At 30.9% G+C, this 18656-nt stretch overlaps 4 protein-coding genes and 1 long non-coding RNA gene across 7 annotated transcripts; 2 read left to right on the forward strand and 3 right to left on the reverse strand.

The window, feature by feature from the left end:
* The first annotated feature begins 6573 nt into the window (after positions 1-6573).
* LOC108487499 (uncharacterized) lies at positions 6574-8394 on the forward strand. The gene is made up of 5 exons (XM_017791857.2): positions 6574-7304; positions 7403-7621; positions 7702-7800; positions 7888-7992; positions 8087-8394. The coding sequence occupies exons 1-5, from the start codon at positions 6765-6767 to the stop codon at positions 8267-8269; spliced, it is 1146 nt and encodes a 381-aa protein (XP_017647346.1). The 5' UTR covers positions 6574-6764; the 3' UTR covers positions 8270-8394.
* Positions 8395-8403: 9 nt separating this feature from the next.
* On the reverse strand, positions 8404-9113 carry LOC108487500 (uncharacterized). The gene is made up of 3 exons (XM_053029920.1): positions 8961-9113; positions 8711-8864; positions 8404-8596 (listed from the first exon to the last, which is right to left on the reverse strand). The coding sequence occupies exons 1-3, from the start codon at positions 8961-8963 to the stop codon at positions 8550-8552; spliced, it is 204 nt and encodes a 67-aa protein (XP_052885880.1). The 5' UTR covers positions 8964-9113; the 3' UTR covers positions 8404-8549.
* A 175-nt stretch (positions 9114-9288) lies between these two features.
* Positions 9289-11347, reverse strand: LOC108487481 (CASP-like protein 2B1). The gene is made up of 3 exons (XM_017791835.2): positions 10980-11347; positions 10771-10903; positions 9289-9719 (listed from the first exon to the last, which is right to left on the reverse strand). Exons 1-3 carry the CDS (start codon positions 11201-11203, stop codon positions 9468-9470), a joined length of 609 nt encoding a protein of 202 aa, XP_017647324.1. The 5' UTR covers positions 11204-11347; the 3' UTR covers positions 9289-9467.
* A 3274-nt stretch (positions 11348-14621) lies between these two features.
* Positions 14622-17555, forward strand: LOC128293889 (uncharacterized). Of its 3 annotated transcripts, none has more exons than XR_008284007.1 (2): positions 14622-15101; positions 17525-17555. It is a non-coding gene; the product is annotated as an uncharacterized LOC128293889 (long non-coding RNA). The 3 variants fall into 3 exon arrangements; XR_008284008.1 differs by lacking the exon at positions 17525-17555 and adding an exon at positions 16427-16764; XR_008284009.1 differs by lacking the exon at positions 17525-17555 and adding an exon at positions 16431-16764.
* LOC108488816 (glucan endo-1,3-beta-glucosidase 12-like) lies at positions 17240-18166 on the reverse strand. The gene is made up of 3 exons (XM_017793102.2): positions 17924-18166; positions 17570-17821; positions 17240-17479 (listed from the first exon to the last, which is right to left on the reverse strand). The coding sequence occupies exons 1-3, from the start codon at positions 17991-17993 to the stop codon at positions 17445-17447; spliced, it is 357 nt and encodes a 118-aa protein (XP_017648591.1). The 5' UTR covers positions 17994-18166; the 3' UTR covers positions 17240-17444.
* Positions 18167-18656: the final 490 nt, after the last annotated feature.

Below are 18656 nucleotides of genomic sequence, written 5' to 3' on the forward strand. Positions count from 1 at the left end.
AACTTACTAAGTATTAAATGCTTACGTAGTTGTTTTCCTCTGTTTTATAAATCATCAGAAATCTCAATCAGTTGGAATCTTGTCAGAGCCTATCACACTATTTGTTGATCATTTTGGTAGTTTTTGAATGTTTTGGTTACGATTATAAATGACATGTATAAGGCTCATGTGTAATAGGTGTATTTGTATATGCTTGGATACTTATTACAAATGTTATGTATTAAGCTAGGTATAAGCTTACTTGTGTATGTGCCTTTAATTTTGGTGTGAATATGTTTATATAAAGTTGTTTTGGTCTTTTGATATAAACCTTTTTTAAGTGTTTGAATCATGGTAGGAATGAATGTGAATGAATAAGAAGAAATGATAAGTTTTGTATGAGTTTTTTATATGAACTTATAAATTTGAATGCGAATTAGCTGATGTGTCATGTAAATTGAGGTTGATAATTGAATTGTAGTATCAATGAGGACATATTGATTAGGCACTTAGGTTGATTGTTTTGACATGTTTTAGGCTTGTTTAAATGTGTTTTTAAAATGTGGAAATATTTTATTTTGATTTGGCTTGGTACCTAAATTTTGGATGAAAGTGTAATGACCCGATAGTCATGGGTATCGAAAAGTGTATTTTCAGGTCTCCGTTTTCAAAAAACGAATTTGTAAATATTTATTAAAAATATTTACGACGATTAGTAGTGTAGTTAATTAGGTTTTGGTTAGGTGAATTTGTTTAAATTAAGGTTAATTAGGTATAAGAATTAAATTGAATAAAATGTGAAAGCTTAATAATAGAATAGAGAAAAGTAAAGGGACTAATTAAGCAAATAAACTATAAAATTTACAATTGTACGGTAATGGTAAATTACATGTGTAACAATATTATACATATACTTGTAATAATTATATACCATTACTTATTGTTTAAGAAAATATTATATTATATTATATTATAAAATAAATAAATAAGTAATTAAACCTATGAAAAATGTATGGTAATGGTGAAATACATGTGTAAAAATAATAATCATATGTATATAATAATACATGTATTTTTTATTGTATAAGTAAAATATATATTATAATATAATATAATAATAATAAAAGCAAAACATAAAAGAAAAAGAAAAAGAAATAACAGAATTGGGGAACAAAATAGGGGAAAGAAAGAAAAAAAAAGAAAAGGAGAAAATTTAGGGTTTTAAGGTTCAAAGTCAAAGTGGTAAGTCAATTTAGTCCATTTTCTTAAAATTTTTATGTTTTTAGAATCCTAAAACAAAATACTACTTGATTTATATTGAAATTTTAGAAGTTAATGAATTTTTAGAAGTTGTTCATGTTGAATAAATTGAAGTGTTAGAGGTTAAATTGACAGAATTTCAAGTTAGAAGTGAAAAAGAGATTGAATTGTAATATAGATCATAAGTTTTGAGTAATAGTGACTAAATAGAGAGAATTTTGAAATTAGGGTTTATGGTGAAATTTTGAAATTAGGGTTTATGGTGAAATTTGAAGGTTGAAATTAGTCTAAAGTGGGAGTTGAATGAAAATATGAAATTAGTTTTAAATAAAACAAAGTTAGTTTTGATTATGGATTAAATTGAAATGTGAGCAAAAGTTGAATAAAAATTTAAATATTCAATGTGAAATTGTGTGTATTAATGATTTTCAATTGTTTTAATTTTCGTAGCTAACGTTGTGCCGGAGACCTCGGCTAAGAAAGGAAAAGACAAGATTAACGAGGAGTAGCTCGAGAATTACGGTTTGTATTTCTATAATCTAAATTTAGAAATTTTTATTTGTTGTAATTTAAATTAATGTGAATGGTAAGTAATTAAGGTGAGTGTTGTTTATTATTATCTGGATATTGAATTGAGATTATATGAATTTTTGATTGATGAAATTATTGATTGGTATTGAAATGTGAATTTTGTGACAATGGAATACTGAATATTGGTTGTGTCTGAAAGTGAACGGAAACCCTATTAACTGTATCGGGTTGAGTCGGATATAGTTGGCATGCCATAGGATTGGAAGTGTTTAGGGATAATTCGACCACAAGTCAATGAGACACTAGGTGTCAAATTATTACTTCAGATAAATTCGATGAGGTACTGGGTACCAACTTACTTCGGCAAGGCCGATGAGACACTGGGTGTCAATCTATTACTTCGAATTATCTGATGAGGCACTAGGGGCCAAACTAGTTTGTTTTGTTTGGATCTGTGTATCCATCCAAGTCCAAGTCTTGTTAATAGGGTAAATGAATAATAAAGTCTTGCAATTGATATTGAAATGAAATGATATGAGAAATGGAAGTGATATAGTGAATTGAAAATAGAATGTGAAATATGTTGACAATACATGGAATATATGAGTTATATACTCATGAATTGAGTATGGTATGAAATAATGTATTCATAAATTGAGTACTGCATGACTGATGCCATTGTACAAATAAATATGGTTGATATGTGAATAATCATTTATATAGCAATTGTGTGAATTAGGATATTGTTTAATAATGAAAAATGATAGTTATGATATGATACTAGATAATAATATGTCCTTATAAATTTAATTGTGCCTATTATTATATTATATTATTTTTTTAAATATTCGGATTATAGAAATACCACTGAGTTTTTACTCAGCGTACGGTTTGTTTTCCATGCGTAGATTAGGTATAGTGATTCTGAAGAGTTTTAATCGAGGTTGTGAGCATTTATCTCATCACATCTCTAAGTGCCAAGAGGGTATGTTTCACTATTTTGAATAGAATGGCATGTTCATTTATCTCATCACTATTTATCTCATCACATCAAGTATGTTCCAAGTAGTAGGGACTAAAATATAAATTATAAAAATTTATTATTATTTTTAATGTTCAAATATATTAGTGATTAGGCAAAATCACTTTGGCACCAAATGTAATATTCCTATATCAGGTTCCTTGGGTCGAACCGGGTATAGGGGTGTTACAGAAAATATGCCTTGATTTTGAAGCTTTTTAAGGTGCACACGGCTGCGTAGATAAGCCCAGGCCGTGTGTGACACACGGTCATGTGCCTTTTTAATTATAAATTCAAGATTTTTCACACGGTCTAAGCACACAAGCGTGTGGGGTAGCCACACGGGTGTGTTTAAAGCCATACGAGCTGGCCTCTTTCACACGACCTAGCCACACAACCGTGTGACCCCTATTTTCAAAATTTTCAAAATTTTGCATATTTTTCTGTTTTGATTCAAATTTGTCTTTAGGTTCTCGTAAGTTCGTTTTGAGGCCCGTAAATGTTATTTTGCTATGAAATGCATATTCAAATGTTGTTATTTAAATTAATAAATGAATAGATTAATGATATAAATTGTTTTGACATGTGTCATAATATTTCGTAACCCTAATTTGGTGACGAAGACGAGTTAAGGGTGTTATATAGGGTCGTCAAGCCTAAGGTTTATGTTCTTCCTCTCCCAAACAACTGATCTGTTAAGAGAACCCTACAAAATAATTAATTAATCATACCTCCACTTGTTAATCCCCCATAAAAGGATTAGTTCATCCTGGATATCATAAACATGATAAACTTGATATATAAAATAGACATGAATAACGAGTCAAGAGAATAAAGTTTAGGAAAAGCCTGAATTGTATTAAATATAATGTCGAATCCACACAAAGTTTTATTGAGTTCCACATATCAGATCTCCCAATGAAATCTAATAACAAAACTAGAAATAAACCTAAAGCCTAAGAAAAGAGAAAACTAAAGACTAAAACTATGAAGAAAATTATACATTATAAAAATTGTCCATAACATGTGTTAAATGAGTCTATTTATAGAATTAGAGTGGCTATTGTCCTTAACCCTAGGTCAGTTGCTGTTCTCGTGCTTAATGTTTGATTGTGCGGACCAAAACACTCATGGGTTGTAATTATTTTCTATACATAGTCAATGTCGCGACACACCAGGCCATGTGCTAAAGGTTTATTGGCAATAAATTCTTTGTTATTAACAATAAATCATAACATAATGCATTGTTGATATATAAATTAATCCATTAAAAAGTATATCAATCATAAACTCCTATGGTCAATTAGTCACTAGTATAATGGTAAATGATTTACATTACTTGAGTGCTTAATATTAAACAATACTAGAATCAAAGGAAAAGCTAAAATAATTTTACGTGTATTTAACACTTGTTTCAATCACTTTTAAAACTGAAATGAGTTGAAGGATTTTGACTTATAAGACAAAATGTAAGCTACAGGGGCATCCAAGCTTATGATTCGAGATGCTCTCCCATATTTAAGTTTAAAAGAGGGTGATGGTTTTAGGCTGAATATATTGAGTATATGAACTCACACCTCAAAATCAATATACATAAGACTTTTATACTAAAAGTGTTATGGGAGCTTAGGTTGCAATAAGAGTACGTGAATGCCTTGAGGCTTAACCATTCTTTACTTGTGATTGTGGAGGCAAATTTCCTTATTTGGCAGGCTTACTGCTACAATTTGCTTATCTTGCTTATTCTTTTAAGCTTACTACCTATTCCCCCCTCAATGGCTTAGTACCTTTGTTATATTAATGCTACAATTAATACTAGATTATTACATATGGATGAAAAAAGAATTATATAAAAATTTATAAAAATATATAGAAAAACTAAATGAAGTTTTGATTGAAGTCGTAAAGTTATAATATTAAAGACTATGATGTCGTGGTTTAAATTGCATCATGTGTATGTATTTTCTAGATTATATATAAAAATATAAAAGACCTTAAACAATATTTGTTACTTTATAAAAATAATGGATTTTTTATAATAAATTCACAACTACATTAGGCCCGATTGATGGGTGACACAAACTCAATTAAACACTTAAAATATAACTAGATTATGACATACCAATGATATAAGTGAAATTAATTATATAATAAAATTATTTAAAAATTGACATAAAAATTAAATATGATTTTGGTTGAAATGATAAAGTTGAAGGACTGAATCTTATAGTGTTCTAGATTTAAATTCCAACATGTATATGTTTTTTTAAAATTTTATATAAAAAAAAGACAAAAATAACCTCAAAATAATATTAATTGCTTTGTAAAGATAATAAGTTTTGATAATTTTACAATTGAATTAAGACTCACGTGATGGATGACACAAACTCAGTTAAACACTTAATTTATAAAAAGCTTAAGGGTGTAAAAAACTCTCTAACTTAAAAAAGAAGAAGAAGAAGCAATTAAACCTTTTTTTTTCCACTCAATTGGGTACTTGAACTTTCAAAATGCATTAAAAAGGCATTAAAACTTTTTTAAAAAAAATAAAAATTAAGCCCTTTTTTTTTGCTCTCAATTGGGTATTTAAACTGCCAAAATACATAAAAAAAAAGCCATTTAACTTTTAACTTTAACAATTGACAGTTAAAGTTAACCGCTCCTAACTTTTTCAGTTAAATCCACCACGTGTCATAACCATGGAGTGACATGTAGTAAAAATAAAAATAAAATCAATAAAAGTTATAAAAATATTAAATTTTAATAAAAGAATATAAAAATATTAAAATTATAAAAAATGTAAAATTTTATAAAATTTGTAAAAAATTATAAAATTTATAGAAATATAGGAAAAAATTATAATTTTATAAAATTGTAAGAAAATAATAAAAATGTAAAGAATAAAATTTGTAAAAATTATAAAATTATTGTACTAAAAGAAGCATTTTATAATTTTTCTATAACTTTTATTGATTTTTATTTTATCATTTTTGTCACATGTCATATTGTGTTGCAACACGTGATGACCTTAATCGAAAAAATTGAGATCGTTAAATTTAACGATCAATGGTTAAAATTAATGGTTAAATGAAATTTTGATGCATTTTATATATATTTTATGATTTTTATAAAATTTACAATTTTATAAAATTTACAATTTTATATTTTTATGATTTTGATATTTTTTATAATTTTTATTAAAATTTAATAACTTTTATTTTTTATAATTTTTGTCACATTCACATCATAGTTGTGACACGTGGTAGCTTTAATTGAAAAAATTAAGGGAAGTTAACTTTAATAGTCAACTGTTAAAATTAACGATGCATTTTGACAGTTTAAGTACTCAAATGAGTGCAAAAAAAAAGTATGAGCTTAATTTATTTTAAAAAAATTGAGGTCATTTTTATGCATTCTAAAAGTTTAAGTATCCATCTGAGTAAAAAAAAAAAGAACTTAATTACTTTAAAAAAATTGAGGATTTTTACTGGCTTTATAAAATATAGATATAGATATTAAACATCTTTCAAATAATGCAATGCAGCTAATTTAAAATAAATTGGTTAAAATGTGCTGTAGGTCCTTAACTCTTTATACATTTGAGATTTAATTTTCTTTTATTTTTAAAAATTTTCTGCAAATCTAATTGTTAATGATATTGAATGTCTTAAAAAATAAAAATAAAAATAAAAATATGAAAATGAGAACTCAAATCTGTAAAAACTAAAAAGTAGAAAATATAAAATAAGGTTCATTGATTCAGAAATAATGATGAGTTGAATATAAAAAACATTTCCGCGCCTTTCACGTAAAATACACATTTAAATTCAAAACCCAAATGTGTGTAGTTAAGAAAATTTTCAAATTCGGATTAAGAGCAGTGAAGGACCAAAATTCAAAAACCAAAACCTCTTTCACTTTTGCAACCCAATAAAACACACATCATCTCCGAACTGGTGTTGTCTCCCTGAAAATGGCGAGCCGCTACAAATCGTACGATTCACGCTCTTCCACTTCCTCCATTTTCTCCGATCCCTCCTCATCCATAGACCTCAACACTTCCTCTTCTGGGAAACCTAAATCCTCTTTCTCTCGAGCCCTTGTGAAATCGAACCCCTTGGATGTCGACCATGGTTGCCGGAGTAAGAGCAAGGCCACCACCACTCACCACAACTTCACCAGCATGGTTAAGCGATTTGTGGACAATAAATCCAAAACCAAGGCAATGGGTCATGCTCAGCTTCTCATTCCATCTGATGTCCTAGCCGAGGACCTCAAGAAGACGGCAAGAAAGGGAGCTGCTTTAACCGTCTTGCAGAGGAAGCTGTTCGGGAATGGCTCTGCCGGTAAGGGCAGGGGCAAAAAGGAGGTGAAAGCCTTGACTGAGGTTAAAGAAAACACTAGGACCTTGGCTATGGTTTTGAGAAGTGAGACGGAGCTGTTGAGTGCAAATAAAGAGCTCGAGATGGAGATTGCCGAGCTCAAGCTTCAGCTTCAAGACAAGAACACAGAGGTCAGCCCCTCAGCTGCCCCCTTTGCCCCTTCCAATATAATTTATGTATGAGTTTTTTCTTTTTTTTGTGTGTGTGTGTCAATATAAGTGTTTTGCAGGTTGAGAAGCTGAAAGATTTGTGTTTGAAACAAAGAGAAGAAATTAAATCATTGAAAAACGCGATACTGTTTCCAGACGGCATGAATTCCCAGCTTCAAGAACTTGTACAAAAGCAAGGTTCGGAGCTGACCCAAGCCAAACAACTAATCCCAACTCTCCAAAGACAGGTTACTTCTCTTACAGAACAACTCCAATGCCTTGCCCTGGATCTTGATCAGGTAAGAAAAAGTCTTAAAGATATCATTTCAATTAACTAAAACCCATTATAAGGATTCTTGTTAACATATGCTTGTAACAGGTGAAAGCAGATAAGTATTGTGGTAATGCATGTCACCAGCAGTATGGCAGCTCTCCCATGACACCCAAATCTGATCCAGATGGACCTTTTGATTCTTTGGTAAGAATTTAGACTTTATTAGCACCTATAGTGTTTATAACTTGGAACATTGGAGATCATGTGAACCCCAGTGTGATCATTTTTCAGGAATTCAGTTCTGGTGATCCAACAGCTCCTGGTAGTCCAAGTGACTTGGTCCTTGAAGATTTAAATCCCTGTTTAACACCTTACTATGTTAAGGCAAAATCCAAGGTAGAAAACAGCCTTAAAAATTCCTGCTAATGTTCATATGTATTTGGGGATAATACTTGTATGGGATAGTTAAGCCTGAATGAACTTCCTGCAGGAATTTGATGAGATTGGCTATGACTCACCCCATCATGAAACCTTCTATGAGAACAATAAACAGTCATTCAATGGGCTCGGATTCAGTTCTCGTGCCAAGAACTTGTCCCACAGTTACAGAATGCTGCTACCAGGATCCAATAAAGGAAGCTCCATGCATCATAAACTTTCCTTAATTGCTTAGTATCACTCAGTGGAGCATTTCTGTTCGAATTTCTTTTCACTTCATCTTTTCATCCATTGCCCCTGCCTTTTGGCAGATTATAATTTATACTTTTTGAATAAAAATTTTATGTTGTTGTGGCCAAATTACAAGCATTCTTCATTACCAAGAAGATGTCATAATGATTTATTGAAACCAGACCAAGATGTCAAACAAACATCAGTTGTACAACATTGTTATTTATTGAACGAACACGACTCTGTAACAACGGCTGTCTTATTCATCCGATCAACTCCTCTGCTCAGGCCATGCTTTTGCTGGTAGCAGTCCTAATGATCTGAAAAAGAGCTGTCAAAGGGAAAAAAAAAAAAAAAAAAGAAGCAAAAGGCTGAGTTGAAGCAATCAAAATGTTTATCTAAAACCATTAGTACTAGGATATCCAAAGACAGAAAGTGAGCATACATGACCCAACGACCACAAACACAAAGAAGCCTAGAAGAATTGGGCCAACAGGGTATTCATTTCCTTTCTTTGCTGAGCTTTCCACAGATCCCCTCTTTGTGATGTTCCTTTGAAACCTTGCAACCTTCCTTCCCGCAAGGCGTTTTGAGGTAGTCTTTTATCATCAAATACCAATTACAACAACAAAGATTAGAAACACCAATATCGACATGCAATTGTACCAATTACTTTGACATGCAATTGAACTTACCATTGTTGTAAGAGTGGTTTGCGTTTGTTGAAAGCAGAAAGGTTTGTGAAATGGGGAAGAAGAAGAAATGAAGAAGATATAGGGGCTGTCATGTGACAACACCTATCGTTTTATAAGCAAAACGTGGGACTACTGCTCTGCTCTTTTCTGTACGTTACGTTAATACAACCAAATTTGCTTTTATGAGGAAAATGTCAACATTAAAAAGACAATCAAATATAGAAATTTTAATGTTTTTACAACATATTATTAGTTAATTACGTTTCAAACATTTCACCTTTTATATTATTAAATGTTATAAAAAATGGTAGGAAAATCACAATCAATCTGCAAAACCCAAAATTCATTTATTGTCAAATGGGATTTCCAAAAACTGATAAAACCCCACTTTTTGTTATATAAGCATTAACACTATATTATATGAAACAAACATAAAAAATTACAGAAAAACTAGGGAACCAGCCTTTGAAAGTAAAACAAAGCAGTACATTTTTAGCACCCAAATTTCTACCACCCCGAGTTGTTCTTGGCCTTATTGCTACCATATAAGCGGAAGAGACCAAATGCTGAGATACAAGATAGGCCCACCATGCAGATGCTAACTAGTAGTGACACTGCTATTCCTTCCCCAACTTGGTTACAAAATTTCCCGTACATGTTGCATATCACCATCCATTGAAGCTTTGTTTGCCCCAACTTAGCAAACGCCGCTGACTGTGCTGCAGCTCCCACTGCAGCCAAATTCAAGTATGCCAGTGCCTGCAATGCACAAACACTTCATGTGTTAATCATTTGGTTTAGATATATGCCCTGTAACAAGGGCTACTTCAAGGTAAATATACAAACAGTAGCGGTTCTTAGCGACCCGAAACCAAACCTTTAGTGACACACCTAACGTGACTAGTCCTACAAGTGTGAACTGCAGTAGAAATCTCCTCTCTTCATTAAATATTTAACATTATCTTTTATATGCATTATTAGGCAACATACATATCACCCCAGAATTCCCTTCTCCACCCACCCGCATTAGTTAGGTTTTCGAAACCGCGTGAAGATTCAGTGCAGCAACATTAAACTGGTTGGACAAAATTCAGCAAGTGGAAAAAACCAGTAAAGCTTGTCATGAAAGAACAATAATTCCATTTCAACAGCACCAACGACCAACTTTTCTTTTGGCATAGAAAATTTGCTTATAGGTCCACCTACTTATATACTCATTCATATTTATTACAAGCTTTATCAATTAGGTATTAGTTGTTTCTTTGTATTAATGATGTTCATCTTCCCCTCATTATTACATAATGCTGCTTGACTCGTCGTACTGTTGTTGTTGCTGTCGAAATCTAGGGTTTTCATTTTTCTACGAAACAGGGTAATATTAAAGGCTAAACAGCAAATTACCTGCCACCCTGACCACTACATTAACTTTGAGCATTAAAAGCTAGTCTACTAAATGTACGACCAACATTGACTCAGCTTTCCTCTCCTGTTTCTCTTCCCTTTTCTCTAGCAGTTGAAGGAAAAAAAAATTGTTCTCTTTCAATGCAACTTAAAATTGCCATTTTACAACGTTTTATTACCTTTTTTTTCAACTAGTAAGCATACAATTCATAATCTTTTTCTTTGCGAAGCCAGCATGAAAACAGCAAAAAAACAATTTCTTTTTTGGTTAAATGAACCCGTTAGCCAATTCTGGATATGTGGATAGTTCTGCAACTGAAACATACATGCATGCATATATATATATATATACTATAAACGAAACAAGACCAAGGCATGCAATAGCTTCTATGATGGGAAACACAAGTACCTGATCTCCAGAAAAAATGGCCAAAGCCAGAGGCTTACTAAAAAGGACACTTCCTCTCCCCATACCCACAACGCAACGCACTCCTTGTACCAATGAGTAAGCTGCAGTTATGCCGTTGGCGGCCACCAAAAACCTGCGTTATGTACATCAAACTTGATCAACAAAAGCAACTCACAAGAGGGAGTAGAGAGGGTATATATATTTCTTACACCAGAGCTTTCATGTCTGTAAATCTAGCTCTCTTTTGAATAGTGAAGATTTCTTTGATTTGGGTATCTGTTCCAACAAGAGCAGCTGCAAGAACACTTAAGCCACATATGAGACACCTCAAAACCAGCTCTGCAACTCTCACTCTTCTATCAATGACCTTCAAATTAGTGCCATGGTAGACGGGAACATTCCCAGGGCTAACTCCCACACCCAGATAACTCATATGTTTTTGCTAAATTCCAACACTCTAGCAGAGAAGGAAGAAATAGAGCAGCACAGCCAAAACAAATCTTGGAGCACAGTGAAGGTACACGGTACACCTAACTAACCAGGGCCGCTAGCCTACATCCACCCCACTTCTTAAATAGGTTTGAGCTCAGTAAAGACGTTGGATGGTAGAATAATGAGAAGATAAAAATTAAAATAAATAATAAATAATATTATTGTACTATTACAAAATGAAAATTCAACATATGATTGGAATTTTTTTTGCTCAAGTATGTCAGAAGTAGCTGTATTTTTCGTAACATTTTAGATTTTAAAATTAAAGTTTAATGGTTAATAATTTTATTAAATTCAGCTTTCATTAAAATGTCATTTTCTAGTTATATTATTATTAAATAATTATTTTTTTATTTTAAAATATCATATCAATAAATTTAATAAAAATATTAATAATCGAACATAAATTTTAAAATATAAAAATAAAAAACTAAATTCTCAAATACTTTTCTTTCAAATTCGTAGAAAATTAAAATTCATAATCGACGAGTTTATTATTATTTGTTAATAAATGTATAAATGTATAATCTTTTGTTTTCTTTTTCCCACTTTTGATTTATCCATCATTCAACGAAAATAAAATAATAGAAAAAGGGAGTGAAATTGAGAAAAAGTTTTGAAAAATATACCTTTAGGGGGAATAATTATAGTAGGATTATTTAGGCTGTTGAGTTTTTGTACATCGTATGAGTTTCTTTTAATTGTTATATGTCACTCATTAACACAGCATAATTAGCCACACTTTGGCTATACATCACTTTTGTCCAAGGTGCCACCTTACTACCAATGAAATTTTGACATGTAATATTTTTATTGCCTCTTATCTATAAGCCTTTACATTTCAACAATAAAGGGAATTATCTAATCTCATTTCTCTCACTTACCCTTTGTATCTTCTTCCCTGTCTCGACATCTTTAAACCACGGCTCTCCATCTTTTAAAAGTAAACCTAGAGATATGTAAATGGTATTGCTTCGGTATAAACCACGTAAAGTTTTCTATTATTGGAAAATGCCTCATGGAAATGAGATAATTCACACGATGATGTTGAGATTATAGGTGATTTATACAATGGTGTCAAGAGTAAAACATTATTTATTTATTTATTTTGATATATAAAGTTATAAATTATATTTATAAGTCGGTTTTTTTAATTAGGGTTTTACGTCATTTTTAAATTTAATTAGGGATATAGGTTGATTTTTTTGGAAAGTGGATGTGCTTTTCAGTTCTCTCCTACGGTTAAAGTTTTTATTTTATTAGGATTAGAGTTTTTATTAGGGTTTTGGGTATTTTATAAGTGTTCTGGGTTTTCGACAAAAAATTTTAGGTAGTTTTGAGGGGTCGAGATGTGATAACGCACTTTAGCATATATACATTTCATATGTCATGGCGAGATAGGACTATGACCTTATAAACCCATTATGAGGAAATTCAATTTCGAGGTAATAATGTTTGATACAATAAGAGGTCAAAGTGAATGTGAAGGTCCCAGTAGGCTGTTCTGATGCAGTCACGGGTTCGAGTATAACCGGGGGGCCAAGTGATGGTCATTACGCGGTCATGAGTTCAAGCTTTTTGGATACCCACAAACAATGCCCTATATATACCATACATAAGATTGATGCCATAATCATATGAAAAAACTCTGGGGACTTCCGATGTAATCAACGTAATTTTTTTCTCTATTTCCAAGTAGTCGATATATCTAACCTTTCATTCTTGTCCAAATGCCAACACCGAGAATAAAATAATTTATTTTATTATTTTGATATATAGCTATAAATATCAAACTTTACTATGTTTATTATTTCGACAAATTAAAATAGTTTTAATTATAATTAAACTTTTTTAAAATTAGAAAACAAATAAAATTGTGGCATGTGCCAAGCTAAAACGAAAATGATAAATGTTTTTAGTGTTTGTCCAAAATTACAAAATTTTACTACCTTATTATTTCACATTAGTAATTTAACATGAATGGTGAACTAATTTATAAAATGTATAATGATTTCTTTAATTTTTAACTTGATAAAAAATCATTTTAACTATCACTTAAATATTTACTTCTTTCATCCTTAACTTTATTGACGTGACACACACGTAGATTGCAACGTCAATATTAATTTTTTTAATATAAAAAATTATAAAATTTATTAAAAATTTTAAAAGTATTAAAAATATTTTTAACTTTTAAAAAGTTAATTAAATGCTAGCATGGTGTACACATGGACTTCCAAGCAAATGCCATGTTAGCAAAGTCAATAAGCATTAACTTTTTCAATTAATTTGGGGTGATTTGACAAATAATGTAAATTCAAGAGTTGAAACAAGCAAAAAATTAGATGGAAGGCTAAAATGACTTTATTTTTGAAAATTGGAGAGTCAAAAAATTATTATACCTTTATAAAATAATTAAAAAATTAGGTGCAATGATAAGATACTTTATACTCTTAAAGAAAAACACAGGTTTAAATTTTAGAGAAAATATTTGTCGGAGAGATAATCATAAACTTCGAACATGAACCGTAAAATTAAATCGTTTTTACTTTATTTTTTATTGTTTAATAAGAATAATTTTTACTTAAAATTAAGAGTTTTCACGAATAAAAATAAGCGCGTAAATTTTTACTTAATTAAAAAACGATAAATTTACTTAGTGCACTAGTTTAAGAGCTTTTAATAAGTTGCTGACGCCGGCTGGAAGGCTTAGCATTAAAGCTCAGTCGATGCCCCGGCAAGCTCCGCCATGATGACGACTTTATTTCCTCCTCGCCAGCTTACCTTCTGGACGTGGGTACATCAGCCTTGCTTGAACAGACACTTCCGATAAGCTTTCTTCTCTTCTTGCTCCGGGCAACGATGGCTAAGCTGATAAGGGGTCTAGGGTTCACCCTCTTGTGTTCTGGGCTAGGCTTGGTTGGCCTTGTAAAGTTTTATTTCTTTGGACTTTGGGCCTTGTTATGTAATATTTAATGAATTGCTTGATTTCTATTTATAAAAAATCAGTTTCTTTAAAAGCAGCTGAGTTAAGTAACATATTTCATTTTTCAGTAATTTTAAAAAGTTATTTCGTCATTAGTTATTTTCAATTAAAAGAGTAAAGGAAAGATTTGTTCACATTTTACAACCATATCGAGGGTTGGTCGCTGCCACTTTTAATAATATTTTATTTTTAAGGTTTGAATTTGAGTATTTTTTTAAAAGTATTAAGCATTTTATCATTGTATGTAATCACATAAATAATATCACTAAAAATTTAAACAACTTAAATCATTAATCACTTCATAAATATTTTTTAATTTTTAATTTTTAATTTCTTTCTTTGTAGATTCATCTCGATAAATTTAAAAAAGCGAACAAAAAAATATATGATGATAAAGGTTTGCTTATGAGTGAGGGTAACCGAGCCGATGGAGCGTGGTCAAACAAAAAAGCCCAAATAACGCACGAGGTATAGAGGAAATTAACGACCGACCACCTCATCCGTAGAGAGAACAGACTGAGACCACAGAGAGGGGCATTAATGGTGGGTAACCATACCATTAAATTCCTTTTGTGGGGAAAAGGAAAAACCTGGAAAAGATGGAAGGGAGTGAAGGCAATGGCCTTTTCTTTCATTAATTTATCTTGTATTACTAGGTGGTGGACCTTTTTGTTGTTTCAAGAAGGGGGTGAGTAGTGGTGAGATAAGGTAAGGAGCTCTCAACAGTGCTTTCAGGCTGATGCTCGAATTTAATGACCACCCATTTCTCCTCCTTCTATGCCTATTGCATACACTAGTAGATCAGTCTACATCTCCGTGAGAAACAATGGAACATCCCTCCCTTCCAAAGTTAGTAAGTAAAAGCACTATATTTCAATGATTGAGTGGTAAAAAGTTTTATGTCTTTTAAATAAAATTTTGGATTCAAGACTTGTAAATATAAGAATAGCACCGAAAGTAAATTTTACTTTGATTTAAGAATTTAATTAAGTTAAACTCTAAATTTAATCGAATTCTAATATAATTACTTGTTGGATGCTCAAAAATTAGGTTATAAACAAAATTTAACTTTCCTATTTCAATTACTGTGTTAACTCTATATAGCCATAAGCAAATACAGTATGTAGCAACTAACTACACCTTTAATTGTAATACCATTGATCGACCTCGACTTCTCTCATAGATGTCCATTTAATTTGTATTTTTAATAATATCAACCCTACATAACAAGTAGCAACTAGTTAGTAATATATATATATATATATATATATATATAATTTAAACTATTCGGATAATCACCTAGGTTGAGAATACTCTTATTTCAATTACTAAATTCCTTTTTTCTTTTTTTTTTGAATTTCACAATTGCTATTAAAATAATTGAAATTTGTACTTATTTCATCACTAAAATATCTTTAATCACCTAATGAGATGTTGACGTGGTCATTTTTATTAGCATAATAATAAATTTAGCTCTCTAGTTTTATATATTTTTATCAATTTGAAACTGATTCAATTTAAATATTTTAAAAGACTAAAGGTTAAAAAATAATTAATAAAAATCAAGAAAGCAATTAATGCATGTGCACCTAATTAAGTGCTTAAAATGAATTAGACCCTTTTGTTAATCGAAGTTGTGATAGATTGGTTTAAAGAAATCATAATTTTAAAAAAATTATAAAAGTTCTTGAAAATTATAAATAATTAAAACAATAATAATTAAAAATTTAAGAAATTATAGATTATTTAAAAATGATAAGAAAATCATAAAAATAAAAAAATATATAAAAATTATAAAAATCATAAAAATTATAAAAATTCGTGAAAGTCAAACGAGTGCAAGTCAAAATAATACATCAAAATAATGAAGAAAAGCTAAATAAATGAAATATTTAAAGATTGAGGACAAAATTTATTATTAAGTCAATAGTGACCAAATATATTCTAACAATGGAGTGGATACAATTCCAATTATTCTAATGGTAGTAATAAAAATGACAAAATAAATTGAGCGATGAAATTAGGAAAACAAACTCTTTGGAGAACGAAAATTTTGAATGATCATAATTTACCATCTTTTGATATGAATTACTTCTTTAATTCACATTTATATTACACACTCTTCGGGCAAACTTTTTAATTAACTTGCTCCATGCATGCTTCACCGTAATTGCAAAGTTAGCTTGAAAACTAAATTCCCATGGAAGGTGCAATGTTGGGCTTTCGAAGAGGATAGCATCCGCCATACCTTGTGTAGCCACCATATATAAAAGTATGGGCAAAGTGAACCCCAAACACTAACATAGATTTCTGTCATATATGGCTGCGAAACGATGAAAGAGATTGTTTAAAATTGATAAGTATATATCAACATTCGCTGGGTGTGGTGGCTACTGATTTTGAGGATCTTTTGGTTTGTGAGCAACACCATACCAAATTTAATCCTCAGTATTGTCCCCAAATATATGTGAATGTATGAAAGGGATGACACTCTTCAATCTTCTATATTGAGTGCATGTGATATTAAATTTCCCCAAGTTGTAAAATTGAAATGGAATTGCTACACTAATTCATTTATCTTATCCTATCTAATATGTTGAGTGTGAATATTTGTTTTGAAATGTATCACTTTCTTATTAGAAGGTATTGTTTTTATGTTAGAATTTCGTCTCTTGTACTCTAAAAAAGGTCCAAAGAGGTTCACAGAGTTTAGAGAGTGCTTCAGTTGATGAAGATACAACTTGCAAGCTCACAGGAAAAGTGTTAATATTGTGCAAAATATTAATTATGCATATTGCACCTGCCGGGTTTGAACTAGGTGCAATATTCATAATTAATATTTCATAAAATATTGATATTTCTCTTGTGAATTTGCATATAAAATCTCAACAGGAAGACAATATTCTCCTTTGAGAGAGTAAAACACTCTAAAGCATATACTCTCTCAACAGTCAACAGAATCTAATCCAATAATAAGAACAATAAGAAGCATTCTTCTATTCTATGTGTGTACCTTAAAATGGATTTAGGGATGGTACATAGCGAGATAACGAAAAGATGACAATTTTTGGGTTTTTCGAAGGGTTGAAATTGGAATTAGGGAACATTAACATTCAATAAAAACCAAAATAGGCTCATTGTCAACAAGTCTGAAAACTTTCCAAACGAAAAGTATTGCAATGATTTTGCCCTCCATCTAGGGAACGGTTTCAAATTTGCATGAATTATGGCCTGTCAACAAAAAAAGTTATTAACTTAGATTTGAATCATGGATAGGGATCAAGACCTGTGAAGATGGCAACAACTAGATTATAATCTTACTTGGGTCAAGATCAGTGATGATTGCAGCAGAATTGAAGTAGCAAGTAGCTCCTTTGTTCTTGAATTTCTGGTAGTAGTTGTTAAAGGCATAAGATGCATGGTCTTTTATAGTATTTGGATGGTAACAAGGCTGGTTCACTTGTATCTTACTGCAATCTGCACCTCCCTTTCCACAAGCCCAATCAAGTGCCTTCAACAAGTCTTCATCTGGTGTTTGTTCGTCAGCTATGCACCATTCTCTGAACCCTCCACCTAATACAATCACAAAAAAAAAAAAAAAAAAAAAAAAAAAAAGAGTACACCACCATAAAACCACAGAAACATCAATGAAAATCATTAAAACATTGGGATTACCTGCAGTCATCTGCAATAGTAATGAAACCAAGCAAAGAACAAGTAGAATCCTATGTAGAGCAGATGACATTGTGGCAAATCAAAGATGGAACCAGTACCACCATTATTTAGCTGTAAGGCTATAGAGAAAGTTAAATCTCATGATGGGAATTGTTTGCTTTTGTCAAAGTAGAGGTTCTTCTCTTTCTATATTCCTTCCATCTTACGATTAACAAGATTGTATTTTTTATTTTAATAATAGTCAAATCAATCAAGTGTAAATACCAGTAATATAATGCTTATGGAGGTAGCTATATATGTATATTTGGTTTGTAGCTTATGTGTTAAGCTTTCATTCGTAAGGAACATTTCAGATGATATTAGAATCAATTGGTCTCCTTGATGAAGGCAAACAAAAAGCAAAAGCAAAAGCAAAAGAAAAGCGTTAGACTTTGATCATATCTAAATGTTTTGAAAATTACATCAACCGCATTTGAACTTTGATCATTTGAGTGTTAATAACTTAATTATTGTAACGTCCCCCTACCCGAGACCGTTGCCGGAGTCAAGCAGGAGACATTACAAAACTTATCTTAGCACTTAAACAGTTTTCGTAGTAAACTATCCATCTGCATCACGGTCGCTAAACAAATCATATCTCGAGTTACGAAACTCGAAATCCAATTCCGTAAATTTTTCCTGAAACTAGACTCATATATCTACTTACTAATTTTTTTCTAGAATTTTTGGTCAG

Source organism: Gossypium arboreum, chromosome 6, assembly GCF_025698485.1.
Source record: "Gossypium arboreum isolate Shixiya-1 chromosome 6, ASM2569848v2, whole genome shotgun sequence".
Lineage (NCBI taxonomy): Eukaryota > Viridiplantae > Streptophyta > Magnoliopsida > Malvales > Malvaceae > Gossypium > Gossypium arboreum.